Source organism: Harpegnathos saltator, unplaced genomic scaffold (genome assembly GCF_003227715.2).
Source record: "Harpegnathos saltator strain DR-91 unplaced genomic scaffold, Hsal_v8.6 scaffold703, whole genome shotgun sequence".
Lineage (NCBI taxonomy): Eukaryota > Metazoa > Arthropoda > Insecta > Hymenoptera > Formicidae > Harpegnathos > Harpegnathos saltator.
The window spans coordinates 114,784-127,058 of record NW_020230542.1 but is presented as its reverse complement, the minus strand read 5'-3'; the positions used below and the strand labels follow the sequence as shown (position 1 = coordinate 127,058).

The following is a 12,275-nucleotide window of genomic DNA, read 5'->3' as shown; positions in this document are numbered from 1 at the left end:
ATTTAGCTGAAAATATCTTAAAGCGCCTTAAAGTACCTTCAGGCAGTTTTTCTCACAGGGACATTCGTTAAAGTATAAATACTCTCGTTTCACCAGGTGCTTGGCGTGACGGAGAAAGAGTTCTTCGACCAGATGGGCGTGCATTTTGTAGGATTTGTCGGTCAATATGGCTACGATCGCGTACTTTCGGTACTTGGACGTCACGTGAGAGATTTCCTCAACGGCCTGGACAATCTTCATGAGTACTTGAAGTTCTCCTATCCGCGAATGCGAGCACCTTCGTTCATCTGTGAAAACGAGACACGACAGGGTGAGATTTTTTTCGCTCTATTTCTTCTTCGCAGCAGTCAGAATCAGCAGTTATTCGAATAAATCTGTACATTATGTCTGTGTATTATTTTCCGATAATGTTATACTCGTTATCGCGAGTCTAAGCGTTGGGTTTCTCGGCTTGCGCAGGTTTAACTCTTCATTACCGAAGCAAACGCCGTGGCTTCGTCTACTATACGATGGGTCAGATAAGGGAGGTGGCGCGGCATTTTTATCACAAAGAGCTGCAGATCGAATTGGTGCGCGAGGAAGTGCTGTTCGACACCGTGCACGTAACATTTCAGCTCACCTTCGACAATCGGGCCTTCACGCTTGCCTCGCTCGCGATGACTCGTGAGGAGAAGCATCTACCGATCGGCGCGTGCGTCCTCTTCGAGATATTTCCCTTCTGCATTGTCTTTGGGTACGTGACCGTGATCAATCGAGATCGTTTAGCATTTTTAGTAAAGTGTGCGCTCATTTTATAAGAAAATTTATATGATCAACAAGTCTCTGAATTTTAGTTCGGACATGGTGGTCAGAAGCATCGGCAATTCATTAATGGTCATACTGCCAGATCTTGTCGGCAAGAAGATTACATACTTCTTCGATTTAGTTAGGCCTCTGATCGCGTTCAAGTTTCAATCGGTCAGTACGATAAACGTCTCAATCCCCTTTCAACTGAAAAATTCATCCAAGTCGGCATTTTGTTTTGTAATGAGAATATCTCGTGTAGTATTAACGGTTGATTTTCTGCAATTTAGATACTGAATCGGACGAACAATATTTTCGAGTTAGTTACGGTCGAGCCAGTGCTTACAGATCGATTGAATGACCGGCATAGAAACGAAATTCTCTTAAGCGACGAGCTTGAAACTGTTGAAGACAAGACATTGAGACTGAAAGGTACATTTATTCTTACTATTAGTTCCTTTACTAGTTTTTATCAGTATGTTCGGTTAGATTAACGAGATAATATATCGTTACTTGTTATGTATATAACGTCACTTATTTTAACCCATTAACGCCCAAGCGGACGTAAACGGACATTTGAGTACCCTAACCAAAACTAAATTTTGCCAGGGAAACTTGCTCCCTAGAAATAAAAACATCCGTTCTTTCGATTCCCGCCGTTATTTTTCACCCACAACCCCCGGAAACCTCTTTAAAAAGGGTGTAAAGAGGGTAAATTTGGGAAAAAGTGTCCGTGGCACTTTAATAAACGAATGAACGACGAGAAAAAAATGCTTTAAAATTAAAAGTTTACCTTGATTAAAAGTTTAACATTACCTTGGTATTTTCTTAGGACTCTAGCGTGTATTCGATGGTATTTTTAAATTTCAACGCCTTGTAAGGATAGTAGATAGAGGAGTGGGATTGAACTGCTAAAATTTCTGAAAATCAGGTTTTGAAACATCAAAACTTTTTCTTGAACAGTCCTTACAATATCTTCCATGTGTTTTATGATAATTATGATAATTTTTCACGAAAGATGGCACGAAAAAGAAAAAAATATTTCTCTAATTTCCAAAAAAACATAATGTACGAAAAATATATACTTGACAGGAATATCGATATTTCACTCTCTCTAACAATATTATTGCAACCTTCTGCAACCCTTGCTAAGGTTGCATGTGATGAATTATTATAAAACACATGGAAGACATTGTGAGGACTGCTCAAGAAAAAGTTTCGATGTTTCAAGACCCGATTTTAGCAGTTCAATCCCATTCCTCTATCTACTATCTGTACAAGGGGTTGGAATTTAAAAATACCATCGAGTACACACCAGTGTCCTGAAAAAGTATATGTACCATCAAGATAATGTATTTTTAATTTTAAAGCATTTTTTTCTCGTCGTTTGTTCGTTTATTAAAATGCCACAGATACTTTTTCCCAAAATTTACCCCTTTTTAAGTTAGTTTCCGAGAGATGTGAGTAAAAAATAACGGCGGGAATCGAAAGAGCGGACATTTTTACCCCTAGGGAGCAAGTTTCTCTGGCACAATTTAGTTTTGGATAGGCAGGATACTCAAATGTCCGCTTGGGCGTTAATGGGTTAATGACACTTTTCAGGTCAAATGATATACATGGACAACTGGAAAATGATGATGTATCTTGGTACACCCGTCATGCCCGATCTAAACGCTTTGATAGCGACAGGCTTATACATAAACGATCTATCGATGCACGATTTTAGTCGGTAAGAAATTTTTCAGACGTTCTACAAAACAATGTCTGGATGTCAAATTCATTTTCTCAAAAACAGGTTTGAACTATGGGAAAATGAATTTTCATACAGTTGTACAATAAATTTTACATTATTATTATTATTAAATTAAAGCACAAATAATAGATTACAATTATTATATTATTATATAGATTAATTATAATAAATTATTATTATTAAATAGCACAATAATAGAAGGTTGAATTAGTTCTACCCCTTAGCAATAGATAGCTTTAGTAACAAGTTAATGGTTAGTACGAATGTTGAAATCTGGCAACATTGAAAGATTTGACATTTCTCTATGATATATGACAGTTTGCGCGCTATTGTTACTGATAGTTCCATGGTTTATACGCATCTAAAATGGATCGTACAAAATTGCATTTTCGACATTCATTACTTTTTTTGTTTAATTTGAAAAAATTGGCAATTGAAGCTCATGAAATGCTTGTTACAACTTATGCTGATCAAGCTCCATCGTATTCCAACTGCAAATTTTAGTTTCAACGATTCAAAAGTACTAGTCAACTAAAAAAATTCGAAGATTCTGAATTGCAAGCATTATTGAATGAAAACATCGCTCAAACAGAAAAGCAATTAGCTGAACAAATTAATGTCGATAAATCAACAATTTCTAAATGCCTACATGCTATGGGAAAAATTAAAAAAAGAGGCAAATAGGTTCTATTAAATTGAGTGAAAGTACCGTTGCAAATCGTTTGAATAGTGCTATGTCTTTGCTTGCCAGACAGAAAAAGAGTTTTTTGTGACGAATTGTAACTGGAGATGAAAAGTGGATTTATTTTGATAATCCAAAGCAAAAAAAATCATGGGTTGATCCAGAACAACTATCAACATCGACACCAACAGAACATTTACGGTCACAAAGCAATGCTCTGTATTTGGATATGGAAGGTGTGGTGTACTATGAGCTTCTAAAACCGAATGAAACAGTCACGGGAGAGCGATACCAGCAACAATTGAACAAATTAAATGATGAATTAATGCAAAAAAGGTCAGCGATAACCAGCAACAGACACAAAGTGATTCTTTTACACGATAATGCTCGTCCACATATTGCTTCAATCGTTAAACAAACATTGCTAGAGCTCGAATGGGAAATCCTTCCGCATCCAGCGTACTCTTCAGACCTAGCACTATCTGATTACCATTTATTCCGATCGATGCAACACGCTTTGGCAGATACACACTTCAATAATTACGAGGATGTGCAAAAATGGGTATCTGATTGAATTGCTTCGAAAGACAGATCGTTTTATCATCGCGGAATCGCTATGTTGCCAGAAAGATAGGAAAAAGTCACAGCTAACGACGGAAAATATTGATTGATGTAAATTTAAGCATTTCTTTAAAATAAAGATAAAGAAATTGACAAAATAAGACCAGAATTAATTCAACCTCCTGATAGAAGAGAAATTACATACACATACACAAGGATTTAAATACCGAGGAGAATGTAGCTAGCGTACTTACTTTAGTGTTCCCCTTCCTGCAACAATTGAATGTAATTAAAATTTTTAGATAAGAAAGATTTTATCTTGAAAGTTCATAATCGACCTAACATTTGTTAACAAGAAAATAATATTGAGGACTTGAATAAGTTCTCGCTGTTTCCCGACAGATGGTGTTATCTTAGCCTTTTTGCATTGGGCGATACTACAGCCAACTTCATCGTAAAGTTCCACCATTAGGCTCGAAATGACAGTATATGTTATTCCGCCGAAGCGTGAACAACATATTTTTTCATAGCGTTAAACATGTCGAATTTCGTGCTAAAAAAAGAGTATTTGCGGGGAATTTTACTGCATTACTTTTTTCAAAAAAAATCTGCAGCTGAAGCACATAAAATTCTTGTGGAGACTTACGGCGACCATGCTCTGCCGGGAACAACATGCAGAGATTGGTTTAGACGCTTTAAAAATAATGATTTTGATGTTGAAGATAAAGAACGCTCTGGCGCACCGAAAATGTTTGAAGACGAAGGATTGGAAGCATTACTCGATGAAGACCCATGTCGGACGCAAAATGAACTTGCAGAATCATTAGGAGTTGATCACACAACAGTTGCCAAACGTTTAAAAGCATTAGGAATGATTCAAAAGCAAGGAAATTGAGTGCCGTACGAATTGAAGCCGAGAGACGTCGAACAGCGTTTTTTCACGTGTGAACAGCTGCTCCAACGGCAGAAAAGGAAAGGTTTTTTACATCGTATCGTGACTGGCGATGAAAAGTGGATACACTACGATAACCCGAAGCGTAGAAAATTGTGGGGTAAGCCCGGCCATGCATCAACATCGACGGCAAAACCGAATATCCATGGTTCCAAGTTCATGCTCTATATTTGGTGGGATCAGCTGGGTGTGGTATATTATGAGCTCCTGAAACCCAACGAAACCATCACGGGAGATCGCTATCGACTATAATTAGTGCGTTTGAGCCGAACATTGAAGGAAAAACGGCCGCAATACGAGGAGAGACACGACAAAGTAATTTTGCAGCATGACAACGCTTGGCCACATGTTGCAAAACCGGTCAAAATCTACTTGGAAACGCTCAAATTGGAAATCCTACCCCACCCGCCGTATTTACCGGACATTGCTCCTTCCGATTACCACTTGTTCCGATCGATGACTCGTGGCCTGGCTGAGCAGCACTTCCATTCTTATGAAAATGCCAAAAAATGGGTCGATTCGTGGATAACCTCAAAAGATGAGTCGTTCTCTCGACATGGTATTCATATGCTGCTAAAAAGATGGGAGAAAGTAGTGGCTAGCGATGGACAATACTTTCAATGACATGTTCTTTACTAAGTTTTTTAAATAAAGCATTCATTTTCATGAAAAAACAGCGAGAACTTATTCAAGTCCCCAATATATTTTCTTTAAATCTTTAATAAAATACTTCTGTCAAAATAATATAATAATAATAATAATAATATAATGAGTTATATTTTTCATATAACGTATATTTTACTATCAGGGATCTTATGCTCGCTGGGACTCAACAGTCCGTGGAGCTAAAACTGGCGTTGGATCAAGAACAACTGAAAAGTAAAAAGCTGGAAGAGTCAATGAGAAAATTGGATGACGAAATGAAACGTACGGACGAGCTATTGTACCAAATGATTCCCAAACAAGTTGCCGATCGTTTGAGGAACGGTGAAAGTCCGATAGATACTTGTGAGGTGTGTACTTTGGAGGTATCGTCGTAATTGTTCGGACAAATACGCGCAACTTCTACCATCTTCCATCTTACTTCCAATAGTTTTTAATGTTGTAATATTATAATTGAAAATCTCCGTTATGATAACTCGGCAACGAATAAAAACGAAACTAATGAAAGATCTGCAGTTAGAATACTCATCTATATAAACATGCAATTGAGATACAGAAAGAGTCGCGATTCATTGATAAAAGCGTAAAAACATTGTCGCGTTTATCTTCTTGCAGATGTTCGATAGCGTGTCCATTCTGTTCTCGGATGTGGTGACGTTCACCGAGATTTGTAGCAGAATCTCGCCAATGGAAGTTGTATCCATGCTAAACGCCATGTACTCGTTATTTGACACTTTGACCGAGAGGAACCGAGTGTACAAGGTATATTGGGGAGTTTTTGCAATACTGTCACTCAGATACATAAATCGTGAATGCTACACTGAGAAAAAATTGTATTAAAATTAAACAAATCTTTGTTCGACTACGACTGTGAATAAATTTATTCAAATTAAGCGACTGATTTCTAAAATGAAATACATTCTCTGAATGTAAACTTTTTTCTTGAATTTTAGAAAATAATTGCTTAATTTAAATAAATGTATTCACAGTCGTATTTGAACAAAGATTTGTTTAATTTTAATACAATTTTTCTCAGTGTATTTTCTCAGTGATCACGTACATTGCGACGTTATTTCTGAGCGAATAACGTTCACGATTTACGTTTACCTGAGTTACGTACCTGAGAGACAATATTGCAAAAACTATTCTTTAGTTGTAGGTATCAGGAAAACACGTTAATTGTGATTTCTCGGTAAGCGCTGCGTACAATGTCGTAACTTGCTCGGGATGTTGGTTTCGTTTTGAAAACTTGCGCTTAACAAGCTTAAAAAACGGATATTGAAGTGTAATTTTGCGACAAAACGATGAGGGGACGATGATTCCGTGACGAATTACGAGTTGTTTTCTTGATTCAAGGTCGAGACCATCGGCGACGCTTACATGGTAGTTTCCGGCGCGCCAGTCAAAGAAAACGACCATGCAGATCGCGTGTGCGACATGGCGCTCGATATGGTCGAAGCGATAACTGATCTCAAGGACCGCTCAACGGGTATGCCGTGGGATATTTGTAGATTATTGTGTTTGTGTGTGGGAATCCACACGACCGAAATTTACTCGAAAACAAACGAGCGCCAAATTAAAAAGATATCCATTTTCTCAGGTAATCACCTACAGATACGCGTTGGTATTCATAGCGGCGCGGTCGTGGCCGGCATCGTCGGTCTGAAAATGCCACGGTATTGTCTCTTTGGCGATTCCGTCAACACAGCATCTCGTATGGAAGCGACCAGTCAGGCCATGCAGATACACATATCTCAATCCACACAAGAACTATTGTCGCCCACGTACAAGGTCAAGGAGCGCGGGGAGATCGAAGTGAAGGGAAAAGGTGAGACTCGGGATTCTGACGCAAAACAGCGTTCTCGAAACGTGGAGTAATTTGTTATTATAGTACTTTACTGACGATATCGCTGGCAATGTTAATATTCACATGTCCAGCATTTTATCAGAGAATGTTGGGATTCTTCAGGCACAATGAAGACCTACTGGCTAGAAAAGCGAGAGCGTCGTTCTGTCACGACTAAGGGGATCACCATACAGGAGCCACATCAGTGGCACACTAAGAACTTCGAGAAAAGAGTTTCCTCGGTGAGCGCGATAGGTCTGATAAGCCCGGGCATGTTCGAAAAACCGATTTCTGGCGACATCTTGTCGAGACGCTCATCGAAGATATCATCCCCGACGCCACCTGGACCCTCGGGAATTTTTCCTGAGGAGAGAAGAATATATTCTCCCATCACCTTTCAGGATGTCGCACGACGATCTGTCGCGAACTCACCAACGAAAAATGTAGAAGTCAAAGGTAAAATTACTCTTCTATTTCTCTTCCCTGTTCTTTTTTTCCTTTTTCTGCAACTTATCTGTCTGACTAAATATAGTCTCGCGTTTTATTAAAAGAAATCTTTCTCTCTCTCTCAAACAATTTTGAATAATATGTAGAATTACTTTAATCTCATTTAACGCCGTTCTTATTATCTGTCGCTCAGCCGTCTAAAATCTATGATTTAATGAAAACACCGAATTACAGAGTGCCGATCGAATTCCATGGGCGCGGTGGGTGTAAGAAACGCGTCGGATATGTTCATTTCACTTTTGAGTGACACAGAAGAACACTTCCGGCAGCACAGAAACAGTTTGTCCGCGCGTTCGGACAATCAGTCCGTCGCAGTACATATAAAACCTGAAGTGAGGATTAATGCCACCTCATCCTCATCCTCGTCTACGTTCTCAGAGCGTTCCGACGACGAGACAAATCCGTCCCTGGATTTACAAGTGCAGAAGGAAAACGTCAGCAATACTAACGAATGCGCTGCGTTCAACAGCAATCTCAGTAACTCGCAGCTACTGATGCAGCAGGACCAATGCTGTCCTGGTTTTACTATGTCGAAGGGCAGTAAGATGCGCTACCAAGGAAACGGATGTATTATTTTCTAATGCGGAAGTTTAAGATCGTTTTGAAACGTTCGGATATCGTCGATTATGGCACGCGTGTGTGTACATGAACGCGTATATCAATTTCTACAATTAAATATGTCAATAAATTTTCCTCAACATTGTTTACTTGAGAGATTCGATATAAAGTGTAAAACGGTAAAGATGAAGAAATGTTATATGAAAAGTAGACATAGCTTATCGTACAGTTCTCTCAAATAGTATGAATTTTCCATTTGGTTTTGACAGCTTCTCATAGTTAAACGAATAATATTCCCTAGTTGAGAGGTCCGCACTATATGTCAATTTTTAGAAATTGGTTTGCTAGGATATTTTGTATATACGAAGAAAACCATTATTTACAAATATGCATAATGATCATATTTGTTGTAAATATGTATTTGTGTAAACACATAATATACAATATTCGTTAATATTTAGTTTCCTCACTTTCTATAGATACACACACACACACACATACACATGTCCTATATGTATATTCTCGTTTAATCTTGCAAATTTACATTATCGAAAAAACCACTTATTTGCTCCAATGATAATTTATGCGAAACTGAATTGTTTATGTCGTGAATTTCAAATAAGGGTATCGACTGAGTTGCCGCTTTGCCAATAACAATTATATAAGGATAACCAATTGCACGTGCATATACAAGTCGTTTACCGATTGTGAATTGTGTGCGATCATCCAATATTGTGTCGATATCACGTTTTTGGAGAATCTCGAACAGTTGCTCAATGTAGGCAGATATATATTCTTCTTTACTTCCAGTCTATGGATCAAAATTCAATATATTCAATATATATAACAATATATATTTTCTAACAGATATAAAATTTTAATTATCACATTATCACCTTTGGAGGTATGATGCATGCTGTATATGGTGCTAACTTTGTAGGCCACCTCATCTCATTATTTGTCGATAGTATCTCAACAATTAATGCGAAAATACGACTTACTCCCAGACCATAACAACCCATTATCATAGGTTTTAATTTATTATTCTCTATGTACATTGCATTTAACGGTTGCGAATATTTTGTATTTAATAAAAACGTATGTCCTATCTGCAATCATTATTTTCACATATTTGAATTTACAAATTTTTTTACTGTATTACTGCATAGTATATAATTCTTAATTGAAAAGTATATCTATAGTGATTTATAAAAAAATATTTAACTGTAAAATCGTAATATTCTGGAATTCTGTTGGTTACTTTTTATTTAAAGTAAATTGTTCTAGAAGAAAATCAAATATATAATTTCTATCTGAAATTTACCTCGACGGAATTATGTCGCTGTAATTCACCTTTACACTCTGGACAAGTTGTTATTTTGGAAATTATTTCATTAATAGTATAATTGCATGAAGAGCACCAAAGTATAACATCTTCACCAATATCAGAGATATAATGGTATTCATGTGACGATAAACCCCCAATTGTTCCAACATCGCCAACCGCTATATTGGATGTAGATTAAATGAACTAGATTTTTAATAGCTGTTAAGAAAAAGTATATGAAATTCTTTTAATTTAATTTTGATTACAAAAATTTGTAAATTTTTTTAAACAATATAGACCTTTTAACATAAAATATTAATAACAAATATATTAATAACATAAATATTAACATAAAATAATTACCCTTCATATGATCTATACCAATCTGTTTAAAAATATTACTATAAGATTCGCAAACCAGATTGTATGTATCTTGTGCCTTATTCAAAGTAGTGTCAAATGTATATAAGTCCTTCATGATAAATTCTCTGCTACGTATAAAACCAAGCCGTGGTTTCATTTCATCTCGCCACTTGCTTGAAATTTGATACAATCTCAAAGGTAATGATTTTTCAGGCAAATATGTTGCTGATACCAAGTCACAGATTGCTTCTTCATATGTCTATAACATAAAACATTAAAAAATATATATTTATGTTAATATAAATAGATTATGTATTATATTTAAATCTGTCTAGATCAAAGCTGCTTATAAAGTAAATAAATAAAGGTTTATCCATGTTTATTAATTGAAATTAATTATATTATATTAAAATAATTTTATCGTGAGATGTTTCTTATTAATTAAAATAATTTGCTACTAACTTCAATATGTTTCTTTTTATCTGGTAAAAAATTCCTTAAACTTTTCCCTTTTACATTCATCAGTAATTTGATTTAAAATAAGACATAATACTAACTTCAATGTTTTTTTATCTGATAAAAAATTCTTTAAATATTTTCCTTTTTACACTCATCGGTAATTTCATTCAAAATAAGATGTAATAAAAATATAGTTATATCCTTCTAATCTAGTAATAATTTATTCATTATATGTAACTTATTTTATCTTGGAAAAGTTCTCCCAACATTTATCTTTACTTCTATAATAACTGTAATTATACAATATATAAGGATTATATTTCTCTCAATTATGGATCATGTATTATTATAGTAATAGAAACATATTTTTTTTAAAGAATTTTTATTTGAAACAGCAATAATCTTGACACAATATATTATATGTACCATATTTCTTACTTACTGGGCTTAATATATATTCTTTGTCATGTCTATCAGTAACAGTAAATAGTTCAGTTTTATTAGAGTTATATCTATTAGATTTCTTCCACAGTTTAGCAGAAGTTAATGCTGGTAGCATAATTTTCTCTGCACCCAAATCTGTCATTTCTTTATCAATGATTTTGATTAACTTATTTAAAACTCGCATTCCCAATGGTAATATAGAATACATGCCAGTACTAACTGATTTAATAATTCCATAATTAATCATTAACTGAAATTGTATGAATAAATATTTAAAGATAATTAAAAATATAATCAAGTTTTACAAAATAAAATCTGGTTTCACTGACAGTTTGTCACCATTAAATTTAATTTTTAAGAAATATCTGATTGATAATGCTCCCAAATCAAATTATATACCTTGTAACTTTTAGATAAAATTTCTGTTTTATCTTTATTAGCAAATATTCCGCTTGGTAAAGGTTGAAATATCTTGGATGTTCTGGCTAAATTAATAACTATTTTATTTGTCATTTTTGAAAAATTTATGAAATCTTTAAGCAACGATACCGCTCAAAAATACATAAACATATATTGACATATACAACGCAGCACTCAAGATACTCACTCAACTCAAGAGGTTATTCCTATAATAAAAATTAACAAGAGCTATAACTCAAATTTCGATTTCATCTTGGAGACCTCATGCGGTAGAGAATAAAATCAGAAATAGATTCAAATTTATCATATTGTCAACAATAGAAAACTTCTTGTATGACATGAAAAATACTATACAAAAGGAAATTTAGTTCGTATTTCAATTTTTTCCTATATGTGACATGTATAATATGAAAAATACTATACAAAGAGAGATTTGGTTCGTATTCCAACTATTTACCATGTGGTGTATGTTATTGATAATTGTAATTGAACAAGCAGGGAAAGATGGCGCTACGCACTTCCGTTTTATGGCGATAACTACTTTTTGGTTAGGACATCTAGGAAAAGAATAAGAGAAGAAGAATTACCACTTAAGTCAGCGGCACACGGTGCTTGTTTTCGTGCTGGATTGCTTGCTGGACGAAAATACTGCGTTCTGATTGGTGCATTTCCATCCATCTTCGGAAATGTACCAATCACAACGCAATATTTTCATCCAGCAAGCAATCCAGCACGAAAACAAGCACCGTGTGCCGCTGGCTTTATTTATTATATGCGTCACTTATAAGCCCAGTGGTGCGATTCTTTAACTCGTTATTGGAATTAAGGGTCTATAGGAGCCTATTAGAGACCTCTTGCGGAGACCCGCGAACTAGGCAAAATTATATTGCAAATTATGAACAAAATACGAAGAGAATCACCTTATATGTATGATATTTGTAATCAGGAGAAACGTCC

At 35.4% G+C, this 12,275-nt stretch overlaps 2 protein-coding genes across 2 annotated transcripts in view; one reads left to right on the top strand and one right to left on the bottom strand.

The window, feature by feature from the left end:
* Positions 1-8,663, top strand: part of Gyc88E (Guanylyl cyclase at 88E) — a 43,745-nt gene extending 35,082 nt beyond the window's left edge. Inside the window, exons 9-19 of the mRNA XM_025305606.1 lie at positions 97-310; positions 460-733; positions 834-957; positions 1,074-1,215; positions 2,386-2,512; positions 5,540-5,744; positions 6,010-6,156; positions 6,751-6,883; positions 6,995-7,222; positions 7,364-7,696; positions 7,922-8,663. Coding sequence (XP_025161391.1) covers positions 97-310; positions 460-733; positions 834-957; positions 1,074-1,215; positions 2,386-2,512; positions 5,540-5,744; positions 6,010-6,156; positions 6,751-6,883; positions 6,995-7,222; positions 7,364-7,696; positions 7,922-8,328 — 2,334 coding nt within the window. The 3' untranslated portion in view covers positions 8,329-8,663. The remainder of the gene's footprint in view (positions 1-96; positions 311-459; positions 734-833; positions 958-1,073; positions 1,216-2,385; positions 2,513-5,539; positions 5,745-6,009; positions 6,157-6,750; positions 6,884-6,994; positions 7,223-7,363; positions 7,697-7,921) is intronic.
* A 90-nt stretch (positions 8,664-8,753) lies between these two features.
* ProRS-m (prolyl-tRNA synthetase 2-like protein, mitochondrial) lies at positions 8,754-11,411 on the bottom strand. The gene is made up of 6 exons (XM_011148786.3): positions 11,298-11,411; positions 10,897-11,148; positions 9,996-10,254; positions 9,630-9,811; positions 9,202-9,414; positions 8,754-9,116 (listed from the first exon to the last, which is right to left on the bottom strand). Exons 1-6 carry the CDS (start codon positions 11,409-11,411, stop codon positions 8,832-8,834), a joined length of 1,305 nt encoding a protein of 434 aa, XP_011147088.1. The 3' UTR covers positions 8,754-8,831.
* Between the last annotated feature and the right edge of the window lie 864 nt (positions 11,412-12,275).

Excerpts from the sequence above, each read along its gene's own strand:
- ProRS-m (XM_011148786.3), bottom strand. The coding sequence starts at position 11,411 with ATGACAAATAAAATAGTTATTAATTTAGCCAGAACATCCAAGATATTT. Across the intron at positions 10,255-10,896 it reads AAGAATATATATTAAGCCCA|ACATATGAAGAAGCAATCTG; the intron begins GTAAGTAAGAAA and ends TTTATGTTATAG. Across the intron at positions 9,117-9,201 it reads CATGCATCATACCTCCAAAG|ACTGGAAGTAAAGAAGAATA; the intron begins GTGATAATGTGA and ends TTTGATCCATAG.